The 25,571-nt window shown below is 35.7% G+C and overlaps 1 protein-coding gene across 1 annotated transcript in view; it reads left to right on the plus strand.

Moving 5' to 3' along the window:
* The first annotated feature begins 859 nt into the window (after nucleotides 1–859).
* The window catches only part of LOC145675876 (E3 ubiquitin-protein ligase ZNRF2), a 543,238-nt gene continuing 518,526 nt past the window's right edge, over nucleotides 860–25,571 (plus strand). Inside the window, exon 1 of the mRNA XM_081746662.1 lies at nucleotides 860–1,414. Coding sequence (XP_081602788.1) covers nucleotides 1,048–1,414 — 367 coding nt within the window. The 5' untranslated portion in view covers nucleotides 860–1,047. The remainder of the gene's footprint in view (nucleotides 1,415–25,571) is intronic.

A 25,571-nucleotide genomic window follows, 5' to 3' on the forward strand; every position in this document is an offset into this window, starting at 1 on the left:
AAGCTTATCCCAAAAAGCACTTTTTAAGTCAGATTATTGGGGGGACTGTCCCCCCAGGTCCAACATTGGGGGGGACATGTCCCCCTCGTCCCCCCGGGATTTGCGCCAGTGGCCAAGTGTATTAATAAGGAGGGAGATTACGTTGAAACACGATGTGCATAGTATAACCCTAGCTTCATGTAAATAAACTGTAGAATGAAAAGTGTAGATAATTTTTGGCTTGCCCTCGTATATTTATTTATTTGTAAGCAACTACTGTATTTTCACAATTTAACAAACTGAATATTGAATTCCGGGATTTTAATGTCCCGGTGAACGAAAAAAAAAAAAAAAAAAACAAACAAACAAAGAAAAGACGTAGAATTTCTGGTTAATCCCGTTCCAAACCGAGACCGTTGTGATAATAGCGATTAGAAGTGTTACCTTGAACAATGATCAATGACGTTCGTTCGTATGTGAATGTTGAGCGGTAAGAAATTCCCACACCTCTTCAAATGATGAGTAAGCACCATTACTAAACGAAAAGTTTGCGAAGAAGTTTTAAAATATAGGATATATCCGTAAAACAAGGATGCTAAACAAGATAAATTTCATACGTGAATATTATTATTTTTTTTAAAAGATAAAACGATTTAAAATATTTAGGATTTATGTCACCAAAAATAGCAACTGAATAATCTTGTAAACAATTTCAGTCGAAAATCAGATCAATATGAAATAAAAGGGAAATTGTATGATAAGTGATATTTAGAAAGTAAATTTGGATTTCATTGTTTACTTTAATTAATATGATCGTTATAATTTTATTTCTTACCTAAAAATTACACAGAAATACAGTATATCTCAGCTTGCGCAATTCGAACGTCAATTGTTTCAAGTAGAGGTCGCTGTGAAAGTCATCTTCAACATGGCTGCGAGCCGCTGAGGTATGTTTGCGCATTACGTTAAGAAAATGGTTATATGGTATTGTCTTCGTGATTACGGTACGTAAGTTGACAGAGGTTATCGTGTTTTCATTATAAAACAGTTCGTGAGTACTAGGTTGTGATGGGTGCTAAATCAAGTACTGCAAATGGTGGTGGCAGTAGCCCCCGAACCCGAACTTTTTCGACAAGCAGTAGTTCTGATGTTGTTGGAGGAGCTACAGGATTTAGTCTTCTACGTGCTATTCCGGGTACAGTTTCAAGTGACCGACAACGAGCCCGTTCTTTATCTAGTGTACCAGACAGTCATTCAAGTCATGAAGCAATTGGCATACCAAACTCTAGTGCAGCGTATGACATTTCAGAATCCCCAGAAACTGATAGTAGCTCACCTGACGAACATGTTTTGGATAGCCCGCTAGCTGCCAATATAAGTCTTGGACGGGTTTATGCTGCTCATTCTTTGCCATCTCATATATGGTCTTTGAACGGTAAGTAAATTCAGTGTTATTTTTGTGTACAGTATTGTGAGTGACAATAATTATTTCTTTCCTTTGGTGGTATAAAGTATTGGTTGTGTTACGTAACACTTGACAAATAGAATGCAAGTGTAGAAATTGCTTCGCAACTTTTTCATCTATTTAAAAGAAAGCGAGAATAATTTGTTATTAAACTTTCTTACACCAAAGAAATGTTGTTATAATTGTGAGCCTGTTGCTATCAGACATAAACTGTAAATTCATTATCTTTCCTTTTTTCGTCCTTACACGTTTTGACAGCGGTTTTAAATAGAACAGTTTTTATTTTTTAAAGACCGATATACGCTTTTATATTATCGGGGCGCTGAGAGAGCTTGCTTTTCGTTTTTGTTCTCTCATCCTAGATATTGATTTATGTTTAACTTTTTTTTTCTTTCTTTCAAATTGTCTCGGTGTACTTAATGAATTCGACTTCGTTTCAAATTTCAGTTTACTTGTGAAACTAGTGCACTGCAATGAGAACTATATCGCGGTTTTTCACAATTTAGAATTGCGTGACAGTTCCCAAATTGACAGCAGAAACTGTTGTAGTGGCCTGCAATTACAAGGCCTGTAGCGTATAATATGCCCTTAATGTAATTTGTTTCCAAATTGCCAGTAAGAGCTCTCGAATAATTGCTTAGCTAGTTAGCTTTCTTTTCTTTGGTGCTGAAGACCTTTGTTCGATTCCCGATTAGACCTTATGGTTTATGGCATGATTCCATTGTAGATCCTCCTAGAATGAAGCTTCAGTGCTGAAGAGGACATTAAGCTACAAATTACTACTGAAATGAAGATTTATAATAGTGACCTTGACATTGTAATAATTAGATACTGCATCAGGTGCATGTGATCACACGTCACAAGTACCACTTCTTGGATATCGTACAAATTTAACCAGTCGCGCTAAGCGGTTAGCGTACACGCTTTTGACAGGGGATTTAATTTGATTTGATTTTGAGTTTAACATACCTTTTAGATCCGGGTTCGATTTCCAGAGGGAGCTCGTGTGGTTCGGTTCCGACGTTAAGCTGTAGGTGAGAGTCTCCTATAGCTTTGCTGGTGAAAGGAACGCTCTAATTTAATAGCATAGGTTAGTTACTTAAATCTGTATTAATAGCAGCTTCCATTCTTCATAACCACGGTAAAATATAACTCAAATTTTCAATCACAATTCCTTCAACAGCTCTTGATAGAAGTAGTGTCTTTGAAAGGAAATGTTATTTAGTTTCTCCCCCAAAATCACTTTGTAGTGATTCTGGCTCATTTGGTATGATTACGGCTCGTTTTTTTGTAACTGTGATGAATATAAATACAGTGTGGTCTACAGTGCATAAAACACGGACCAGCTCGTGCTAAATGGCCACTAAAGAGCACGAATGTTATTCAACCGAGTCAGGGCAGAAGCGCAGCAGACAGGCCCGAGAGGTAGCAAGTGGGTTCCGTTTGTAGAGAGCAGACACATCAGCGACAGTGGATATATGCATACACACGGTAGTTTACAATGGCTCACTGTAAGTCACAGTTGTGGCTCCGAAACCAAAATACCCTTTAAAAATGTAAATTTTATTGCTGGAAGCTAAGGGAAGAAAGCTCCGGATAGATTTACACAAGAATCAGTACATGCAGGACAACGACTATAATTCAGTGAATCACGTTAGAAACTTACTATTAAGAAGACTTTCATGCCTGTGACTATAAGGGCATATTATTAAAAGTGACTTTTATCCCTTGGAAAATATTTCTCAGTGTGCTGTTATCTTATGCCATGTAAACGATTGTGGGTAAACTTTACAATGTCCGCTTTAGTTTGTGTCCTTACACAGACACAATACCATTTGTGACAGATTGGGTTCAAATCTACCTAACCCTAAGCTGTCCCGACTCTACTCTCCTGTACCCTTTTAAAGCGGTCCTATTTATCGATGCACAGTTGGAGCGTGTATTGTAAATTTTACCCACGATCGTTTTCGAAATTTGTGCTGTAGACACATTCGCTGTTTGTGTAACACACTAACACCTGGGTTGGAGAATTCTGAGGAATTTTGTACTGGATTAATTTATTTATATTCCTGTTATGAAATCTATTTTGTTAATTTCAAAATTTATCAGGTTCCTGTAACTTCATAGCATTCACCAATTAACTTCTGTAAGTAGAAAAGAAGTCAATATTTTAATCATAATCCATATGATTTTAATATTTACGCTGTAGCTGAAAACAGACACTGGACAGATATTTGGAATGTTTGTTTAATTACTGAACGTAGGTACTTGTTTGATTTTGCTTGTTGTATTAATGTTTTAGGTTGAGGGATGGTGGCTGAGTTGTGGATTGATTACTTAAGCGTAAAACTCCGTAGATGCGATTCCAGACTATATAAGCTTGTGATAGATAATATTGTGTTTGTTGTGGGTTTTTCAGAGCCTCTCCTGTCTCCTATCATTCATTCACTTATCCCCTAAGCAGGCTCGTCAAGCACTCTGAAGTCCCACATATTTATTTCCGTGTAGATTTGCATTAAAATTACGTAGTGTATTACAGGTAAACTATAATATTATACTCAGGGTTGCCAGCTTCATGTAATTTTTCGATCTTTTTATATTATTATGAGGACTTTTCAGTGGTATTTTAACATTACTTTAAGGTTAATTTTGGGACATGCATCACATTACTTAAAGATTAGTTCCTATAAACCCAGGGTTGTCAACTACATTTAATTTCTTATATCGAATCAATGATATTTTCGTATATTCTCACCACGTTCCCAATTCTGAGGAAACAGTATTTCCCACTCAAACATATACGAAACAGATGTGACTGCTTCAGCTCACTTGTCAAAGAACAATGTACAAACACTCCGAGTGGCCGTTGAAATTCTAAATAGACAGTGTTGCCACATTCTAAAGACTAGTAGTGAGATAAGTTATACCCCAAGACACCTGCTTGAACGTTAGCCAGTTCAGTAAATGTCTTTCACTTTACGATGTGTTTCCTTTGTGCTACCGTGCCAGGTTGTACTTCGTGTATATATTCGTCTGTGTAATGTACATACAATAGAAGCTATCAGACTTTGTCATAAATTACCCAGGCATGAGGCAATTATGGCAGTTGGGAGCCCAAAGAGCAAACCTCAAATTTCTATTACAAGGGTTTGATATTTTTGATCTTTAAATCATGCAAATAAGTAACATAATTATTACGGTGTTTGTTAACGTTAAATCAAAAGATATTGTTTTGGATATAAGCTATTAAGATTAACTTGTCATAATTGACTTATATCATTCTATACCTTAAATAATAGTATAGTTTAATATCTCCCCCAAGTCCATTGCCGGCAGTGTGACTTACAGATAGAGAGCGGTTTTAAATGACCTCGTTTATGCCTATACCAACCGTCGCTGACGCGCCTGCTGTCCACAGACGCACCCTCTCCCTACTTCTCGGCCGACCTGCTGCGCTCCTGCCATGATTTGGTTCGATAGCATTCGTGCTTTTAGTGGCCTCCTAGCACGAGTTGGTTCTTTTTTTTTTTTTTTTTTTTTGTAGTTTTTATGCCATACGTTCACATTGTCTTTATACTCATGACTACATCAGTTACAAATAACACACCGTAATCACTAACAACTAAGGCAGAGTCACTACCGAGTGATTTGGGGAAGAAACTGGTCAAAGCAAATATTTATTACCAGTATTTCTAATTTGTATTACAGTTTCGGCAATATGTCATTGCCTTCATTAAACATAGATAATGTGTACGATGACGGCACCACAACTGTAGCACACTTTAGTGATAATAAGCGTTCATATTCGTAATTTTTTTCTTATTTAAATCAATCTTATGATAATACTCAATGTATGACTTTTTCCTTTACGTAATTAATTTGTATGCAATGTAAATCGAAATTACTAACCTTCTGTTGAAAGAAAAATGTTCGATGCTTTCAGTAGTCTCTGTAATATAGGGTAGAGCCTTTATATTGGTACGCCATTCTAGCTTTTAAACTAATAGATACAAAACTCTGAAATTCCGTACCATGCAAATACCAAGAGAAACTCATTGTTTACATACTCTGCAATATAAACAGAGTAACATTGTTTCCAGCCCAATCTAAAGTTGTATTTTTTTAAATAACATTTCGTAGGGTTATTACATATCGGAACTTAAAATTTGCATGTAAAACGAAAATTTATAATTCCACACGTATTGTGCAGTGCTTGCAAATTAAGGGCGCTATACTATCATAAACATAGAAGAGCAACCAACTTTTGGAGGATATTTTAGTGTTGAATACTATGGTTATCGTATAACCTATTTTGAATAAGTGGGAAGAAAGTTACAAGGGATTGATTTTTTTTTCCAAAGAACTTAATTTCGAAAAGGTTAGATAAGTATCCATCCATTATATAATATGAATTTTAAGCAGTGTTGCAAAATTAATTTACCACATCTCCAGAACGGTTGAGGTATCGAGTTGCTTTAAACGGCATTGTGATCTTAACGTATATTGAAAGCCATCCATGCAACTGGATGAGGTATTTATCTAAGTAGTTTTTCGAAGTAAAGACTTTTGCAAAAGGAATTAAATTTTTGAATCCCTTGTATCTTTGTTCCTTTGCATTCGAAATCCGTGATAGTGTTAGACACCAAAATACTTGGATGTGTATTGCTCAGTTCATCTCAACTTGCATCATCACTGCTATAAAGGAAATTATAATTAAGATACCTGTGATACTGTAGCAGCCTTAGTTTGCAGCACTGTGTAACAAATGTGTTATTGTAAGTTTTCGTTTGACATAGAGATTTGAAATATTTAGTAATCTGACCTATTGCTATTTGAAGAAACATAACTTCATGTTGGAAGTGGAATCTTTCAGTTTAAAGTCCCATAATTACGCCTCTTAGGCCAAGGGAGACAGATAATTAAGGCAAGTGAATGATGATGGATGAATTGGTAGAATGAAAATGTGGGGGGAAACGGATTGGAAACACTGTTAATATGGTAATTATTGTTGTTATTATTTAGTATTCTGTCTTTTGGCAGGTTCAAGAATTAATGGGGTTTTATAGATTTGGGCCTGGAAATGTTTCTTTCACGCTTCTCGATTTTCAGCAGCTTCTTTTAACTCTCAATAGTTTCTTCTATTTTTAAAATCATCGATCAGTTGTGTTCTTCTTCCTATTCTTCCCGTTCCTTCTGTCTTTCCTTCTGTAGCGGTATGAAGAAGACAATTTCTTCGCAAGAGGTGTTCAATCCAGTTGGCCTTCCTACGAAGAATGCTGGTTACAAGTGTCCTCTTCTCTCCTATCCGTTTTAAAGTATCTTTGTTTCTTGCTCTCTCTGTCCATTTTGTCTTTTCCATTTTCCTGCAATACCGTATTTCAAAGCTCTCTAAATATTTCTTCCCTAACTTTCCTTAATGTCCAAATCTCGGAACCGAACTGCCTAATGCTCCATATGTGCCATTTGACCAACTTCTTCGTAAGTTCAATATTGAGCCTGCTAGTTACGAGTGATATTTTTTGTTGAATGCTTCTTTGACTATGGCTATTCTTGACTTAATCTCTTTGGTGCAGTAAGCGTCTCTTGTCAAAATATTTCCCAGATACTTGAACTTATCGACCTCTTCAAGTTCTCTTTGTTCTACTTTGACCCGTAAGAATCGTTTTCACGGGATATTGTCATGACTTTCGACTTTTCGATGTTGATTTCCATTCCATATAGTTTCCCAGTGTCAACTACTTTGTCAATCAATTCCTGTAGTCTGTGTTGTTCGATTCTAGCCAAAATAACGGTATCATCAGCATACCTGATCTTGTTAATGATCAGCCCTTCAATCTTGAAATCCCAATTCCCATTAATTCTGCTTCATTAAACATTCACTGTGAATGTTGAATAATTGTGGCGACGTACTATGTTCTTGTCTGACTCCTCTTCCAATTTCCACACTATTGATTTCTCCTTCATTCAGGCGCAACTTCACTCGTTGTTCAATGTACAAGTTTTGAACGAGTCGTCGGTCTCTCCAGTTGACGGCAATTTCTTTAAGTAGTTTCAGAAGTTTCGTCCAATTGACCCGATCGAAAGCTTTCTTCCAGTCAACATTGTAATATGACAAGAGTATGTGAAACAATTTCCCCCTGGCGATATTTGCCTGGTATACAGTTTCTGCGTTTTGTATATAGGGGAGACCGGGGTAATAAGAGATAGGAGTTATAAAAGACAGGGCCAAAAAATACCCTAAATATCAAATCAAAATTATAACAAAAATAAGTAATGAAACCGTTAATACCTTTACTTTCCTACCCCACTTGTACTTATAAACTAATATGAGTTTTTATATTGTTGTCACGCTTTGCAAAAATACCTTCACTTTGAACTTAACCACGAAAGTTCGTGACTGTTTTAAAATAAAATTTTATTTTGAAAAGTGAGTTACAAATGTGGAAATGACTGCTATGTAACTTTGTGACTGATATTATGAAGGTTGATGTGAAATTTTGAAAAATACTGAAACATTGTATTTCAGGTCAATTGAGGGCATATCTCTTATTATCCCTTTTAGAAATTTAAGTTCAATTTTATGCTTATTTCGCGCATGTGACGAATATAACCTGCTATTTCTTGTATAGAAAGTAAATAGGAAAATTCCTACTCTGGCAATCCAATCAGTCTGTGCATAGATAGTGACAGTGAAGAATAAGATTTGAATCAACTAATTTCATCATTAACTGATGAAAGTTTGCCAGAAGAAATTGATCCAACAGAGCAGAATTTTGCTTAGAAATGTATTACAATGTTTACTACGATTTTGACTGGTATGTTCGAAGGGCCTTCCCAGATGAAGAAAGGTTAAATTTTTGAAAAAAGAACTAAATCGTTTCAATTGGCCTGCCTATGATGACATTCAAACAGTGACATCCAAAATTGTGTTTTATGGACCTATCAAACTGGATGGAAATGGGGCATTCTAGATGAGAGCTCCAAAAATTCGATGTTTATAGCAAAGTAAAAAAGGACTTTTGAAACCAAAACAGAAAGATTAAATATGACTCCTCTTCTTTGGTAGGCCTAGGTGTTTGTAGGACTATTCTTAACATTTGTTAAACCCATGCCTATATGCCAACAGATCTTTTTGGACTATACATTTTTCCTATGTTTAAGTGGTCCAGCCTAGGATAATTAATAAGGCCTACCTGCTATAATTATGTTACACCAAAGTTTAAATGACATTTAATTTTTTTTTTTTTTTTAATGTTAACTTGGAGTTTACATATGCTAGCATAACATTTCCAAACTCTTTTGTACATTGTCCATATGTTCGTTCGACTGTACATCGTAAAAGGTTTAATATTCATCTTACACATTTTTCGATTATTTATTTATTTATTTATTTTTTTTAACATGGGCTACATTTTACAAAACATTTGATCAACAATAGGTTTACAACATTTTTCAATGTTCTCTTCTTGTATGATTACAGTTTAATATCTTTTTCAATCCATGTAAGTTAGCTAAGACTATTTTTCAAATGCAGTGTTTTTACTTTATTGCTAATTTAGACACTTTTAAAGTTCATTTTCGACATTCTCCAGAAAATTTCTCGTCAGCATTCTTTTTTCTTTGGTTCGTAGTGTGAGTTTTGTCCATGATGTATCTAGATTATGTAAAACTCAACTATACTTTGTTTCAATGGTTTCCGATATTTAATACTCAGGCAACTACATTTTCCGAACGAACTATTGAATTTCATTTTTTAAATATTGATATTTCGGGAACATGTACACTCATGCTCAAAATAATTGTCGCATGCCTATAAATATATTGTTGTAGGAATATAATTTGATAACGAATTCGCCCGGTATTTTTTATAATGTTAGTATATGTATAATCGGCAAAGACAGATATGTGGCAAATTTCATTTCAAAAGAGCAGTAAATAAAAGCAATAAAACTTTCTTGTCCAATTAGCAACATTTTGTTTTACTCGTTCTAATTTTCGTGTTTATAATTCTTTTCATATGCAATTTACCACAAATATACATTTCCCCATTATACACATAGTATCAGTATTAAAAGTACCCTGGAAAATCATTATCAAATCATATTCTTACAAGAAGACAGTTATAGATATGCAAGGATCATTTTGGACATGAGTGTACATATACCTGATCTGAAAAAAGTAAATTGTTCAGAATTGTCTGAAGACGTTTCTTAAAAATATTACTAATTTTTTATTCTATTTGCATGAGCAGTGAGAACTCTTGTCTCTTATTACCCCTTAGGGGTAATAAGAGACACCGACTTTAACAAAAATTTTCGTGATTTTTTTTTTTTTTTTTTGTTTGTGAAAAAGGAACTGGAAAAATGTGTTAATACATCAATAGGTTTCATTTTTTTTTTAGTACAATCACATATATTTTTTTCTAGTTCCTAAAGAAATCAATACAAATGCTAGAATTTTTTTCTCTCTTATTACCCCGGCCACCCCTATTTAAAAGTTACAAAGGCGTATCAAGATAAATGATCCACCCTGTATATCCCATTGTGTCCATTAGTAAGTATTGTATCTAATGCACTTCAAGTGTATCATAATTCTTGTTATTTTTAGTTGTGCTTTTTGAACTTTTCAGAAGTTTAGTACTATTACTCGTACTATAGTACCTATTAGTACCTCTAACTTTTCTGCAAGTGTTGAGTTAGAACGACCTCGGCTGTATCTTAATCGCTCCAATAAAGCATTTGGATTATGATATGGCAGTGATTAAGAGTTCATAGAAACCGTTGTATAACTAGTTTGATAACTAGAAGCCATTTATCAAAGAAAGGATCACTGCTCCATACACACTATTCATACAAATTACCTTAAAGTTATTTATGTACTGTTTTTATGATAATTTATGTAATATGAGTTAAAGGGTACGAACGAGTAAATTGATGGACTTTCCCCGATTGATTTACAAATAGATTTGGTTTGTGAGCATGATATGGGAACAGGAAAATTGGGATTATTTTGTATTTGGGGATACTTTGAAAATTCGAACTTGACTATTAAAAATAAATAAATAATAATGGGATTTTGAATTCTTCAACTCTTCTATTGTATGATTGTAATTGCTAATAGTTACTGTAGGATACAAGTTGAATAACTCAAATATATAAGATCTTACCTTGTACCCAGAAAATTATTATTTTTATATATTTATTTATGTATTTACTTTTTCCAACTGTCCCTGTGGTCGCTTTGTCAATTGCTTTTATTCACTGCTAACATATGGATAGGTTCATGTCCATGCTAACTTTTTATTCTTCATAGATTTATTAGTTTAAATTTACTACTTCCCCCTAAACAGGTAGACAGGGCATTTAACGTTTATCAAGAAAATTGCACAAAGTTTTTTAAGAACAAATTAAATATATATAAAATCTTCAAACAATATAAACCCTATCAACTTTGTATTGTATTTTTTCAAAAACGTTAAGTTCATCGAAGATTGAGAACCAGGATTTCATTTATTTTTCTCTTAGAAGGGTTTCATAGCAAGACAAGAGCCTGGCTACCATTATCAGTTAATAGAAGTCGTGGAAAAAGGTGTCAACGAGCATCGAAACAGTTCAAAGAAATTTTAATTCCCGGATACAAGGTAAAAATTTTTCATATCCGAGTTTTATAACATCAATTGGATAACAAATAATATAGGTTGTGCTGAGAATGTCAGGTTGGCGGTCCAGCGCAAATTAGAGTTTTGCAACTTTACACAAACGGAAATAGAGATACCCCTATGGTTATGGGGTTAGTGTATGCGCCTTCGATGTGGATGACCCGGGTTTGATTCCCGTCTCTGGGAATTTGTTTGGTTTGGATCTCACGTTGTGCTGTAGGTCCACGTCTCAGCTCGTTGCTTAAAAGGGACACTAAACACCAGACCAACCAGATAACCAACGAACGAAAATCACGTGACTAGGACACAACCTTAATTTTGCCCTAGTCACGTGATTATACAGCATTTCTTGCCTTTGTTAATTTCTGGATTAAAAAAAGAAAATCATTTTGATGGTTTGATCATAAAGAAAACTTATTTGCTGTACTTGAATCCCACGGGTCCGTTTAAATTGATGCATTTACTTAGTTGCATAGTTCAGACCTAATATAGTAAGTTAGAATTTTAAAAAATCAATTTTAAAAACTTGCAAAAATATGTGGAGAAATCTAATTATTTATTAGCAATTACAATTTGCACTCACTTAAGACCTAAATGGTTAAATGCAATAGTCATCTTCCTCCTGCGTGTTCCTTAAGAAATTACGCTAAACCATCATATTTTATGAGTCCTCTCTTTCTCTCTTTTTAAAACTATTTTCCCCGAAAATCAAAGCAACGAACCACAGCCAAGCCATGATCTCACGTATTTTTTATGCGTATTTTGAAACTCGCATGTAATTTTTCTGGTGTGTTTGGGCATGTATTCAAAATAGATGCCTATTATTTAAAGGCTTATGTTCAATCAACTTGAGTAATCCACTTAATGTGACGTGAAGACCGGTACAAATGTTATTCCACATCACGTGAAAAGTACTCCTTAACCTGCACTGTTTTTGCTTCGGAAGTAAAAATTTAATTTCCAGTCATTACTATGCATCCTATTACGTCATTAGCTAATTTTGAATGATCTAGTGTGCGTGGGTTTTCTCGGGGTTCTCCCGTTTCCTCCCACTTTCTTCATTCCACCATTTCACTCATCTCTCATCATCACCGTCTCCTTTAGCCTAACCGGCATAACCGTGGGACGTAAAACTCAAAGATTTCATTTTTTTTTTTTTTGAATGATCTAGTTTTTAAGATGAAAATGAAGCACGGTTTTCGTTGATTGTGTCTGAAAGAGTTTCTCGGAGTTTCAACCATTTATTGTATGGCCTTGTTCACCAAATTTGAAGATCGGATCACTTTATAAATACATAATGCTGGTACGAGAACTCTAAAATTGAAATAAGAGCTCTTCATAAACTGGTTGTTTTTATGGAAAACAAAAGTTGCAATGATTTCTTAAACAACTGAAGATTTAAAGTATTGCTCTGCATACGCTGACAACGTGTTATATATATATATATATATATATATATATATATATATATATATATATATATATATATATATAAGGGCGAATCGAAGGGGGGGCTATAGGGGCTAGAGCCCCACCCCCTGGCCCTCATGTATGCACTGGATAAAATGGACTTCAATCCTGTTTTACACTGGATAAAGCGGCAAACTATGGTTTAGCCCCTCCCTTGATCATATCCTGGATCCGCCACTGTATATATATATATATATATATATATAGTTTTCGAAGTGGAATAAAAGCAGAGGAGGTATGTTTTATTACGATTTTGGCTGGACATACCGGCTATCTAAATATTTAAATACAGTTAGGGTATGTTGCCTGAAAAATCGCGTTTCTATTTACATAGACTGAAAATCATTGAAGAACTTCTCTGTAGTTACGGGGGTGGAGAGAATTTGATTCCCGAGCAACAATTTTCTAAAAAAAAAAAAAAAAATAAATAAAAAATGTTCCCTCATATTATATTGTAGAGAATTATAAACGAAAACCCTCAAAAACAGCTTTTTATATTAACAATTTCCTGCGCGAGAACTCAATGATCCCCACTCGACTGAGAGTTATTCCAAATTCCCGGAAGATCTGCCGCCACAGCAGACAGTTCCTAAATCCGCCCATACTCAAAACACGACATTTATATGTATTAAGGCAAGAAGACACACACATACACATAAGAAAGAAACAACTCAATATGGCACATCATAATATAAACTATATGAACTTCTTCGAAGACATCTCATTTTTAAAAACAAAGGTAGGAAAGAGATAAAAATGTCGGTGTTGTCAACTTAGAAATTATTTCTACAAAAGAAAATCTTTTCAGGTGCAAAGCAATTCGTCAATTACTATGTATAAAAATGGATTTATTAAAGGTATTTCCAGTGACGGTATGTCTTGATCATTGAAAAACTAGAGGCGGTATGCCTTCATCACTGAAAAAACAGAGGCGGTATGGCATGCCACCGCATATCGCCTTACTTCAACCACTGTATATATATATATATATATATATTAGCTGGAGGCTCGACCCCCACATCCCGTGTTAGCTGGGCCTACGGCCTCGCGTCTCTTATGTATCAGCCTTTGCTCCGACTCCAAACCCTGGCTTTTGCTCGGTTTGCATCTCTTAAACCTACAATTCTTCCAAATTTCAAGTTTCTTTTCCTACTTTAACTATTTAAAAGATAAGATTTTGTATTCCAAGAAAACACCTATTTAAATAACGTGGCAATTTCTTCATTCCCCTTTAGATCTCTTGAAAACTAAAAATGTTCACTTTTGGCAATTTTCCTGTGGGTTAGTCCCGGAAGGCTACAATCATGCCAAATTTCAACTTTCCATGTCAACCGGAAGTACACCTTTATTTTATGGCAGTTCATGTAGTTTTATATATAGTTAGGATTTCTAGAAGAAAGGAGTGAGTGCTAGTACTATTATACTTACGAACATGTATATTGGTAAAATAATCAACGTATTTAATTATGTATGAGATTTTACTTCTTACAATTTAGAAACGTTTAAGTATTAACTAGCATAATTCAAGCATATTTGCAGTGCACAAACATTTGATGAACACTTTTCTAGCTAGGAGCGGATTTTCAAGAGGAACATTTTAAAATTTTTTTGTTACATTGCATCAGTGTTAGGAAGCCGGAAAATCCTGAGAAAACTCTCAAATTCCCATGGCGAGGATCTAAAAAAGAGACTCCTCATACTAGATGTGACTGCTCTGCTACTAAACCACCTTGCCCTCTAAGGGGAAGGAAAGGTATTGTCATTGAGTTTTATTTGATATTATTCAGTTATGAGTATTATTCAGTTCAAAATTTCTTGTTGTCGCGAATTCTGTCGAAGAATTTGAAGCTTAAATATATAAAATGATAATCATGCCTGTTCTGCATGGTTGCGAAACATGGTCGCTTACTTTGAGGGAAGAACGTAGACTGAAAATGTTTGAAAACTAGATCCTGAGACGAATATTCGGACTCGAGAGGAACGGGAATGAGGAATGGCGGAAACTTCTTTACCAAGCATTTTTAGGGTCATCAACTTTAGGAGGCTCAGGTGGACAGGTCATGTAGCCAGGATGGAAGAAAGTAGGAATGCTTTCAAAGTTTTAACTGGAAATGCAATCGGAAAATGACCATTGGGAAGACCTAGGCGCAGATTGGAGGATACTATTAAGATGGATGTCGCAGAAATAGGAATACAAAGTAAAAACTGAATCCAGTTGGCTAAGGACAGAAGTCAGTGGAGAGCTTTTGTGAACGCGGCATTGAACCTCCGGGTTTAGTAGGGCATAGAGTGAGCTAGTTTTATCTGATTAATCACTTCTTGCTCAGTAAACTTCTGTTCAGTATTAAAACATGGAATTAAAGATGTAAAGGGATTTTTTGTTATGACGTCATAGACCTTATGAAGTTCTCAGCTGAGTTTTTTTTTTTTTTTTTTATTATATATAACTTCGATAGCATTTCAGTACTAAAATTCTGTTAGTCCATTTTTATTTTATTTCATATTTTAAATAAAGTAAAAAATAACTGGAAAGGAACATACAATTCTTTGAAGCGATTCAATTGTGTGCAGTAAATTTTATTTTCAGAATGAATTCAGTTTTTTAATGGCTTTTTCTTATTGATTTTCCAAGGTCTTGATATGGCTTGATTTCTTTGAATTGTAGATGAGTAAGCTTTTTGTTTTAAACATGATTTTTTTTTTTTAATAAATATTGCAGATAACTATTGGAAAGCGGAAGAAAGCATTGATCCGGAATTAACTGTCATATGAAAGTTGACGGAAGTTGAAAAGTTAAAGATTTCCCCCCTCTCTTTTAATCTGTAATAGTACTTGGTGATGTGTGTGTTTTTCTTGTAAGTGTTTTATTTACATTTCGAAGCAATAAGTCCCAGAGGCATTTGGCCTCTAATAATTATTGATTATACAAATAAATTGATATATTAAACAAGTTTTATTTTGTGATACGATGCCTTCTAACATTTTCATCTGTGTTGTTTATAACATCAGTTATTACTGAAAGTATTATAGATCTAGAAAATGCTTTTGACCACGTAAATTGGAGATTGTTGTTGGAAGTTCTAAAGAAGGTTGGGTTGGAATGGAAAGATCGAAGACTCATAAGAAACTTGTATATGAATCAACAAGTAAGTGTTAGAATAGGGGAAGAAATGATAGAGGAGAGTGCAGTTGGAAGGGGAGTTCAACAGTGATGATGTCTGTCGCCTACATTATTTAATATCTGTCTAGAAGAGATAGTGAAAATCAGGGGCGGATCCAGGACCGACTTCTGGGGGGAAGGGGGCGTTGGGTTGTCATACTGCTACTTTTAAGGGCTCCAAACTTTGGGATGGGTTTTATTTATATATATAAAATAAGAAAGTTTACTCTTCGGGGGGGGGGGGATTGCCCTCTCCCTGGACCCGCCCCTGGTGAAAATAGTATGCAAAATGAAGACGTTATTTCCCCTATATACAGTTTGCAGATAATATGGCGATTGTAGTAGAATCTGAAGAGAAACTCAATAAGATGTTAAAAAACTTGAAGGGCTGTCAAGAATATGGGATGAAAATGAATGTTAGAAAGCCAAAAGTCATATGATTGGAACGAAGAGGTCGGTGTCAAATGTAGAAGGGGAGGTGACTAGTTTTCGATACCTTGATATCATTATTAGTGATGATATGAAGTTTGAACGTGGATTAAAAACAAGGATAGGAATGGCGAAAGAAATCTTTAGTAAGAAGAAAATCTATTTTGTGGGATCGTGAATAAAGAGTTGAGAAAAATACTCACAAAATTCTTCGTATCGAGTATCGTACTGTAAGGGTCAGAAACATGGGCATTACGCAAAAATGATGAAAAACGACTGGAAACTTTTGAAATTTAGGTGTGGAGAAGAATGGAAAGAATTAGCTGGGTCGAAAGGAAAACTAATGAGAGGGTGTTAGAGATGGTAGAGGAGAAAATAAAATTTTAGATATTAAGAAGAAGAACTGGTTGGGGCGTTGGCTGAGAAAGGTCTGTATGGTGAGGAACGTGCTAGAAGATACGGATACGTAGTGGCAGGAGAGAGAGAGAGAGCGGGCGAAGGAGACTACAATTGATAGATGATGTGAAAACACAAAAATCGTACGTGAATACGGAGAGGTTAGCGGAAGATCGTAGAGAAAAGAAGCTTCTCAGTTGTGGCAAGTGACCTGCCAATAATGGCAGAATACCTATGATGATGGTGGTGATGATTACTGAAACTGAAAGTAGTTACAGGTTTATGATATCGCATTTGGTCACTTGGTATCAGCACGCGTGAGCAGGCTTGAGAAATGATTGCAGATAGTTCGAAAGTTTGTGTTATTTTACGATGGACCTGTTGCATGTGAGAATGGATCATATGGATCCGAAAATTACGGTCTTTTGCGAGGGTTGCATTTCTGTCCTTTCCGGCATTGCTTATGTTTATAGCTAAATGAATATATGACAAAAAGTTTCCATGTGTCGAAGGAAGGAACAGTGCTATGTTAAATCTCAGCGAAACGAGGATCCCTATTTTTGCTGAGCCTTCTAATATTGAAGAAGTCAGGCCCAATATGATGCAGAAAGTGTGTTCTTTAGTGTGACGTGAGAACTCACTATCTCCAAGGATAATATCAAGGACAGTACATTATTCCACCACGTCCATAAGTTGCACACGTTATACACCTAGTAAAGAAGCATAAGAGTGGAATTCGTATGTCCCGTCCCTAAGATATCATTGAGAAGATGATGAACAATTGAAAGCTGTAGAACGCCGTCTTGCAGGGGACAGGCGGAAGTTTAGTGACTGAACGAGGCATGTGTGAATCTGTCGTAATATAATTAAAAGATGGTCATCTTTTATCATCCTCGTAATTTCAGAAGTTGTTCTATCGGACAAGGGAACATTCCGATTTGGTGTATTCAATTGCTGAAAATGATTACTATCACTGGATTCAGTATCAAAAGAAAGAGAAAAAGATGGTGTTTAGTGGCAGACCATATACAGGGTGGGAGATGTGTAAGAGCGAAGTGCGAAGATAGAACATGGAAAATGTGTAGAAATGCCATGTTAATTTTGAAACGAGTAGAGGGATTGAGGTCAAACGTTGGATATGAGGAATGCATGTAGATCTCCACTGAATAAGCGTAATGTGAATCATAGGGTACATCCGAAAAGCCGCCATGTTGGAATTAGCAAAAAAGAATATACGGGAAAGGGGTAATGTGACATATGGCTCTTGACGCACACCGTCTGTTGAAATCAATAGTGGCCAATAAAGTTTAAGACCTTTGTTTAGTTGCAACTGTTATGGAACTGAAGAATGATTGTGTGGTTGATACAAAAGTGGAAACAACAGTGGACACATTTGAAAATCAGTAGAAATGAACAATCAGACTCGTCATAGTTCTATTCAGTATTGAAATTGAAGCAGTAGTCAACAGGTGTCATGAATGTGCCAGGTGCTGTTTACTAACATCCAGTTTTGTAGAAAGCAAATCTAATTATAGCGTGGAATCTTGGTGCGATAAACTGGAAGTGGGTGAGTGATTGCAAGTTAATGAAGCTGTTCCGTTGTCGTATTTTGAAGTCAGATGACAGAAAAACAGTGTCTGTTATATATTTTACGAAATTCTCATACGGATGACGGATGGAAGAAAAACACACCCAGCGGTTGTGAGTGACATGCAACCATCAAGGATAAGGAGTCGGTTAAATTCAACATTGTCTGGTTTCTGTACCAACTCTTCATCTTTATTGGTTCTTTATGAATCATCGAGGAGCAGCTGTTGTATCTGTTCTATAAAAGGCCAGAAATCGTCAGTCATAAAGTCTTCCAGATTGTCCTTGGTCATATTTGCACTTTTACCAGCATATGAACGAATATTGGATGGATCGGACGTTAGTTGGCTGGAATGTGGCCTCATTCACGTTCGTGGTTGTTTCTCATTCACATCACCTTTACGACAGTATTACTGCATTGCCATAGCGTGGAACACCTCCTGTTACAGAGGTCTCAAACTGTATTGGCCACTATTGACTTCAATAGATGGTGTGCGTCAAGAGTCATATGTCACATTATCCTTTCCCGTATATTCTACTTGCGCTAATTTCAACATGGCGGTTTTTCGGAGGTCCCCTATGATTCATATTACGCCTGTTCAGTGGAGCTCTACATACATTCCTCATATAATCTACTCGTTTCAAAATTAATATGTAATTTCTACATATTTTTCGTGTTCTATCTTCTCACTTTGCCCTTACTTATTTCCCATACTCTATACGGTCTGCCACTTAACACCGTCTTTTTTTCTGTTTCTTTTGGTGCTGAATCCAGTGCTAGCAATCATTTTCAGCATTTGAATGCAGTAAATCGGAATGTTCCTATTTTCCATTCTACGAGCTTTGTTTTTTTATGGATTTAAATTTGATTTAAACTAATATGTTTTGTGTAAAAATTATTAACACGTTAATAATTTTTAGAATAAATGTATTGTTTTGCTGAGCGAGTACTTTAAATCAAACTTATTGAATTTATGGTTTATATATTATTTTCAGTGTAATTACCATAAAAATAATTGTTTCCCCCTTCCTCACTTTCGTAAGGTGTGTATTTGAAGTTTGTACGCAAACGGTAGGAGACAAATATACTTACAAACTGTTTAATATTGGTTTTTATTTCCTTATTTCTTCGTTGGCATTATCTTTGCGAATTATATGATTTTTTTTTTTTTTTTTTTTTTTTTGGTGTATGTTAGCTGTGGTTTTCATCTGTCATCAGTAGGGGCAGGAGTTTTTCGCAATTTGAAATTAAATATTTCGCATTTGAAATTAAAAATTTCGTATTTTGTCTCATTTTGAGATATAAAATTTCTCATTTTGTCGCTAAAATTATTTTACACTCTAATATAAATTATACAAATTCTAATGTAAGTCCAATATAAGTAATAAGCAATAAATCAATAGTGCTACTTAGGACAATGAAGTTATTCTTTATGCAGTTACCAACAACAAATTACTTCTTTCTTCTTTTACAAGTCCAAAATCTTAAAATACACTAGCACAGTATCATCACGATTGCCATCACAAAATACCGCACATTGTATGAGTTATACACCGAAAACATATATCATGTAAAAACACATACATACAATACATTAGTGCAGTATCTTCTAGTATATCTCGTCTGCAAATTATTATTCTGATGAAAAGTGCAGTATGTTGCATGTTTCAACATTCTCTTCTTTCATTTGTAGCTTTCTATCATTGATTACCAAGCTGTATTTAAAAAAAAAAAAAATCCTTCACAGTCAGTATTCGTTATTGGAAGCCATATTGCCGACAGGCACATGTTTACTTAAGTTTAAATTTTTCTCCCCTTTAAAAAATTGTACTTTTTATTTCGGTATTTTAACAACTAAAATTGACGTTTTTTAAAATTCACAATTTGTTGCGTTTCGCGGCACATTTCGCTCAAAATGTCAGTTATCGCATTTTGTCGCGACTTCGAAATACCTATTTCCTTACTCAATCTGACGTAGTTCGTTGGAAAACCAACTCTCGGCTTTGTAGGAAAACTTTCGCGATTTCGCTACTTGCGAAAAACTCCTGCCCCTAGTCGTCAGTGGCATGACTAAAGTAATTATCATGTCGAATCAATAGATGTGAGTTAGGTCTTTAGATTAAACAAGATCCGCATCCAATCCTCTGTAGTAAAGAAAAGTGTTAAAACGTTCAGTTCATCTGTTAAATAGCTTTGATATAGGACAACCGAAAATTACATAAGATTTTGTCTTAATATTTATTTCGCCTTTATATGGCTGTAAAATGGAAAGAGTCCTATACACTGTCAGAGTTAAAACTATTTCAGATGTCAGTCTCAAAAAGTCTTGTTCAAAATATTGGCTTCCTACTATTCTTTTTTAATATATATATATATATATATATATATCCATATCCTTTAGTGTTACCGATAAGCGGAATGAAATCAAACAGATTTGATTCTTCGTTAGTCGTTTGTGATGTTTATTTCAATCACAAATATGATTATGAGAATACAGCCAGAGAAAGATGGTTGGCCTTTTTTTTTTAACCAAAGTGTACCATCCACTGCACTCATGAAAATATGTATTGCAATAGGGACATGTGATTACTAATGTGCTTTACATGACATCACCGTTGTATATTGGGAGAGGTGATGAGAAAGAACGCGGCATTTGCGAAACGCGGAATGAAAGATGCGTTTGCGGCATTTGCGTAGATCAGGAACTCCGACGGAGAATTGTGTATACTGATCGTGGTGGAGCAGTAAGCAAGCGATTCTTTGAAGGGCAGTAGAAAACAGGCCAGTTCCTGGATTTCTAATGTTTTGGTTACAACTGATGACTCAGATGCAGTTTTCATTTTTTCATTTCTTTATAATTTAACCACTGCTCCTACGTACATTCTCTCCGAGATGTTGCAGCTTAGGAAAAATGTCAACGATATCTACCCACGTTCCTAGCTCTATAAGCGAAGCGTATTTTGACTATATACGAGGGCCGTACCTTAAGTAACGCACCGATCGGATTTGATCGGGTTTTTTAAAAACAAATGACACAAATGGCATATTGGCTTCAATTTCTGAAATATCAGAGCAAATAACCACACTTTTCTACTTGATACCGGCGGTCACCGTTCGAGTACCGTAATTGCGGGCTACTTGGACCCATACCAAAAACTCGTTTAAAGTCCCATATGCAATGCAATAATGAGTGAGTTCAGAGTTAGATCCGTTAGATGGGGTCATAATGCAGGCATATACACATTGAAACTAGTTCTGTGGTGGGCAACGATTGAGCACCATTGGTGAGAAACGTCGTTGACGAAAAGAGTGTATTTATTGACTGCCAAACTTTTATCTGTGGACACTATTTGCAAGGAAGTGGAACCAATGCTAAGTTAACTCATAAGTAGTTACATATAGGTTAATGAAACTGACATGGTAAACTTTCTCATATACAATAAGATGTGTGCGTAATTGCATTATTTATGAAGTGTGTACACATGACCTGGAAGACATGGATATTTTGTCCCAACACATCTTTCGTTATCTTTATCCCACCCCATCCTTTGTTATCTTTATCAATGAAAAATAAAGGTCTGTTGTCACGTTTCACACAAGGACTTTTCATTGTTTCCTTAAGGATACCGGTACAAAATGTTACATCAATATAAAATATTGCCTTCAGGTCGAAAATATGCTAATTTTTCATAACAGCTTGAAGAATGTTTACCAGCAATTCAGTCGGGGAAAATGTCGCAAAAAGAAACAGAAGCTCACTTCAAGATACGTCGTTCCACCATAGAAAGAAGATTAAAGAACAGGTCAAGGCAGAATCCAGGCCATCTGAAAGTGTTCACTGAAGAAGAAGAATTAGCCTTCGCTAGTCATCTTGATAAAGTTTGCGATTTCGGATTCCTCGTTAATTGACATGATTTCAGATTTATTGTGAATTCCTATTTAGCCATGCATGGGGGAACTGTCATTGCTTTCTAAGACAATCTTCCCAATCGAGATTGGGTGAAGTTATTTTAGAAACTGCACCTCCAGTCAACGACTAGATTCGCTGCTAATATAGATAGGGCTCGTGCAGCTGTAGAAGAAAACGTAATCAGCTATTACAGTCATTATATTTTATAGTACCTCTTAACATGTTCTCTTTGTGGTTTGCAGTAAATAAAAAGTGTTATTCTTGGAACACCTACGTCCTACTTAGTCTCAGAGCAGATTTCAATGGTTTTCTGTAGGAAAATATGGAGGTGGGTTCAAGTAGCCCGAACGCGATTCTTATTTGAACTCATTTTTTTACAATAATCGTCTGTGCTTTGTGTTCAATATATGCAACTAAAACTGTCCTCGATATGTACAATAAAGCCTGTAGTTCCACTTAATATGGGTTATGACAATAACTTTCGCGTTTTCGTGGATGAAAACAGGCCAAAAGAACGAATTTATTGCAAAATTGGGTCCAAGTAGCCCGCATTTACGATACCCACTTTGCATTCACCTTGTAATAACGTAAGTCTTGTACCAGATTTTATATTGCGTTATGATAACCCGCTTATCCAGAAAAATCATGGATTGTCGCTTGTCGGTTTTATTCAAATCCAGCAATGATGCTTTCAGAGGTTTTCTCCCCGGGGGAATTTCAGTGCACAAGGGGTGAAAGTATTATTACTGAAATGCTGGTAACCAACGTTGAGTACGATCGGAGATATGCTCTGAGGAAATTTCTTCCCGGACCACTCTCTGGAATCGTCACTGAAATCAACTGTGTCAGTGGTTGCACTCTGCTAATGCGTAGTTTGTCTTTTTTAATATTTGTTCATCAATCTGTGCACATTGCTCTTATCAATGCTCTTATTTCTCAAGCTTTCTTTAGACATCGGGCAGATTACTATAAAAAAAATAAAAGACACGCTGTTTGTACTTCATATCCATTGCTTACGTGCAATGAAGAGGATTATTATGTAAGTTTGAGCATTCTCTGTCAATTAAGGAAAGTTAGGTCGACTGATGAATTATTTCCGGTGCAACTCTCGTATATTTCGTTGTTTGTTTCATTTGTTATAGGATGCAGGTCATTCAAAATAAATATATCAGACATTAGAACAATTAATTCACCATATTTTATTTTGAACTGATAGTTAATGCTTATCTAATCAAAATTTTCGCTTTAAATCAAATTAAAAAAAAAAAAAAACTAGTTATTTTCTCGAAAACTGCTGTTAAGCATTTACCTTCAAGCAGTTCACTTCATTCAGTTCAATGTTGTCTGTCAATTGACATGCATCCCATCTTTGAACGATATTAAAGTTTTACTTAATGATAATTTTGGGTTATATCTCATTGGCTTTTATACATTGGGCAGGGATTTGAACGACATCGTAGACTCTCACCCTGATGAACCTCCCTAATTATCACAGAATCATGATTGATACTCTTTGGAAAACTTATGGAACACTGATTCCAACCAGGTAACACTTTTGTAATTCCCGCCTTATTCGTAGAAGAAGAAGCAAAATTCCTTTAAAAAATATGAAAAAATAGAATTTGAGGGTCCCTGGCAACCCTTACAGTCACTCTACGCTGACAAAATGAAGGTAATGTATAGGCAATATACTTGTGACAATAATACAAAAGAATGGTACCCATTGCTGCAATACAAAGCGAGATAAAAATTCAAAACGAATATATATATATATATAAACCCACCCTGAACATCATTTTCGAAGAGCTGTTGCAGACCTTCGTGTTGGCGGCCCTGATGATTTCCTAATTATCACATTCATGGTTGATACACAGATTCCAACAAGGTAGCAAGCTTCTAGACCAATTCAGTGAAAATGTCTTGTCTTATATGGAACCGTCCTGAAGATGAATGTAATTTACGTTAGAAAAAAAAAAAAAAAAAAAAACCTGACTCAAAAAGTTGGTCAACTTTGCCTCCCCCCCTTCTCCACCATATAAGCAAGGATTATACATACAAGGTATTACCATGTAGTGGACTACATCATTGCTTCGCATATCAATTTTTATGACTATACCCCCACGGGGGATTGACCCCGCAAAAAAACTGATGAAAAAAAAAAAAAAAAACTGCACGAACTTTACCCTAACCCTCTCCGCCGTGGTATCCCCATACATAAAATGCATATAGGCGGTAAGCTTCATCCTTCAGGAACACATTGATAGCAAAATTATCTTCCAACCTAATTAGGGACTGATCTATTAAGATTTAAAATCTTGACGCAGCTGTTGCATTCTTCGACGTTTAAAGATTAAACATAGGTCTATACTGAAAAGCGTGATGAAGATATACTTCAATATGTTTGATTTTAATAGGTGGCGTAGTTTCCATACAGCATCAATTTTAGGTTTACAAATACCCTCGTTATTCTTGAAACCTCTCGCTAGGATGCACATTCATCCATATAATCTTGTTCCGGTCAGTGAGATCTATTGATTGATGTTAGACATGGATAAGACGGACTTGGCAGTGTATGGAGCAGAATTCCGAAGGCATTGTCTGTACGAAATAATTACATTTCTGATCGTAGGGCTTTTTATTTATTTATTTGTTTATTTTGCGAGGGTGATTCAGAAAGTAATGAAATGAAATCTGAGGTTTACGTCCCACGATTATGCTGGCTAGGCTAAAGAGACGTTGATGATGAAAAATTAATGAAGAAAGTAGGAGGAAACGAGAGAACCCCGAGAAAACCCACGCACGCAGTGTTTGTCCACCACAAAGTTCACTTGGCACGAATCGAACCAGGGACCCCATGCACCAGAGGTGAACGCTCTACCACTGAGCCACCGCGGCCCCTCAGAAACTAATGCCTCCAAGGTGATACCTTTATTTGCCTTTGATAAATAGCACCGATGCAGGTATCAGTGAAAAGCTTGCAATATCAGCTACAAATGGTGGCATCATTTTTCAACGTAGTTCCCATTAAGGGCAACACACTTGAGCCAACGCGAAACAAGATTTTACATGTCGTCGGCGAAGAATTGTTGTAGCTGCTGGCGACACCATTGCCGAACTGCTATTTTCATCTCCAGGTCACAACTGTAGCGTTGGCCCTTGAGATGAACCTTAAGTTTGGGGAAGATCCAAAAATCGCAGGGCGCAAGATTGGACTATAGGCAGGATGAGGTAGAATGTCAACAGCACTTTGCCAGCATATGGGACAACTTTGAATATTTTGGTGATCGACTGACGCTTCGTTTCCGGGTCGTAATTGTGTATCCACGAATTGTCACCGACAATGAATGTTCCTAGGAGCACAACATTCCGCATTCAGAGATTCAATGACAGCCCGCTGTTTCAACCGGACCTCACTACTGAATGCCATGGATTGCTCTATTACTCAGGAACGAAAAGAGATATGAAGGTGGGACAGGTGACATTCTGTAGCTTAAACATCAGTGCATTAATGATAAA

This window comes from Thermobia domestica, chromosome 18, assembly GCF_964235325.1.
Source record: "Thermobia domestica chromosome 18, izTheDome1.hap1.1, whole genome shotgun sequence".
In the NCBI taxonomy this organism is placed as follows: Eukaryota; Metazoa; Arthropoda; class Insecta; order Zygentoma; family Lepismatidae; genus Thermobia; species Thermobia domestica.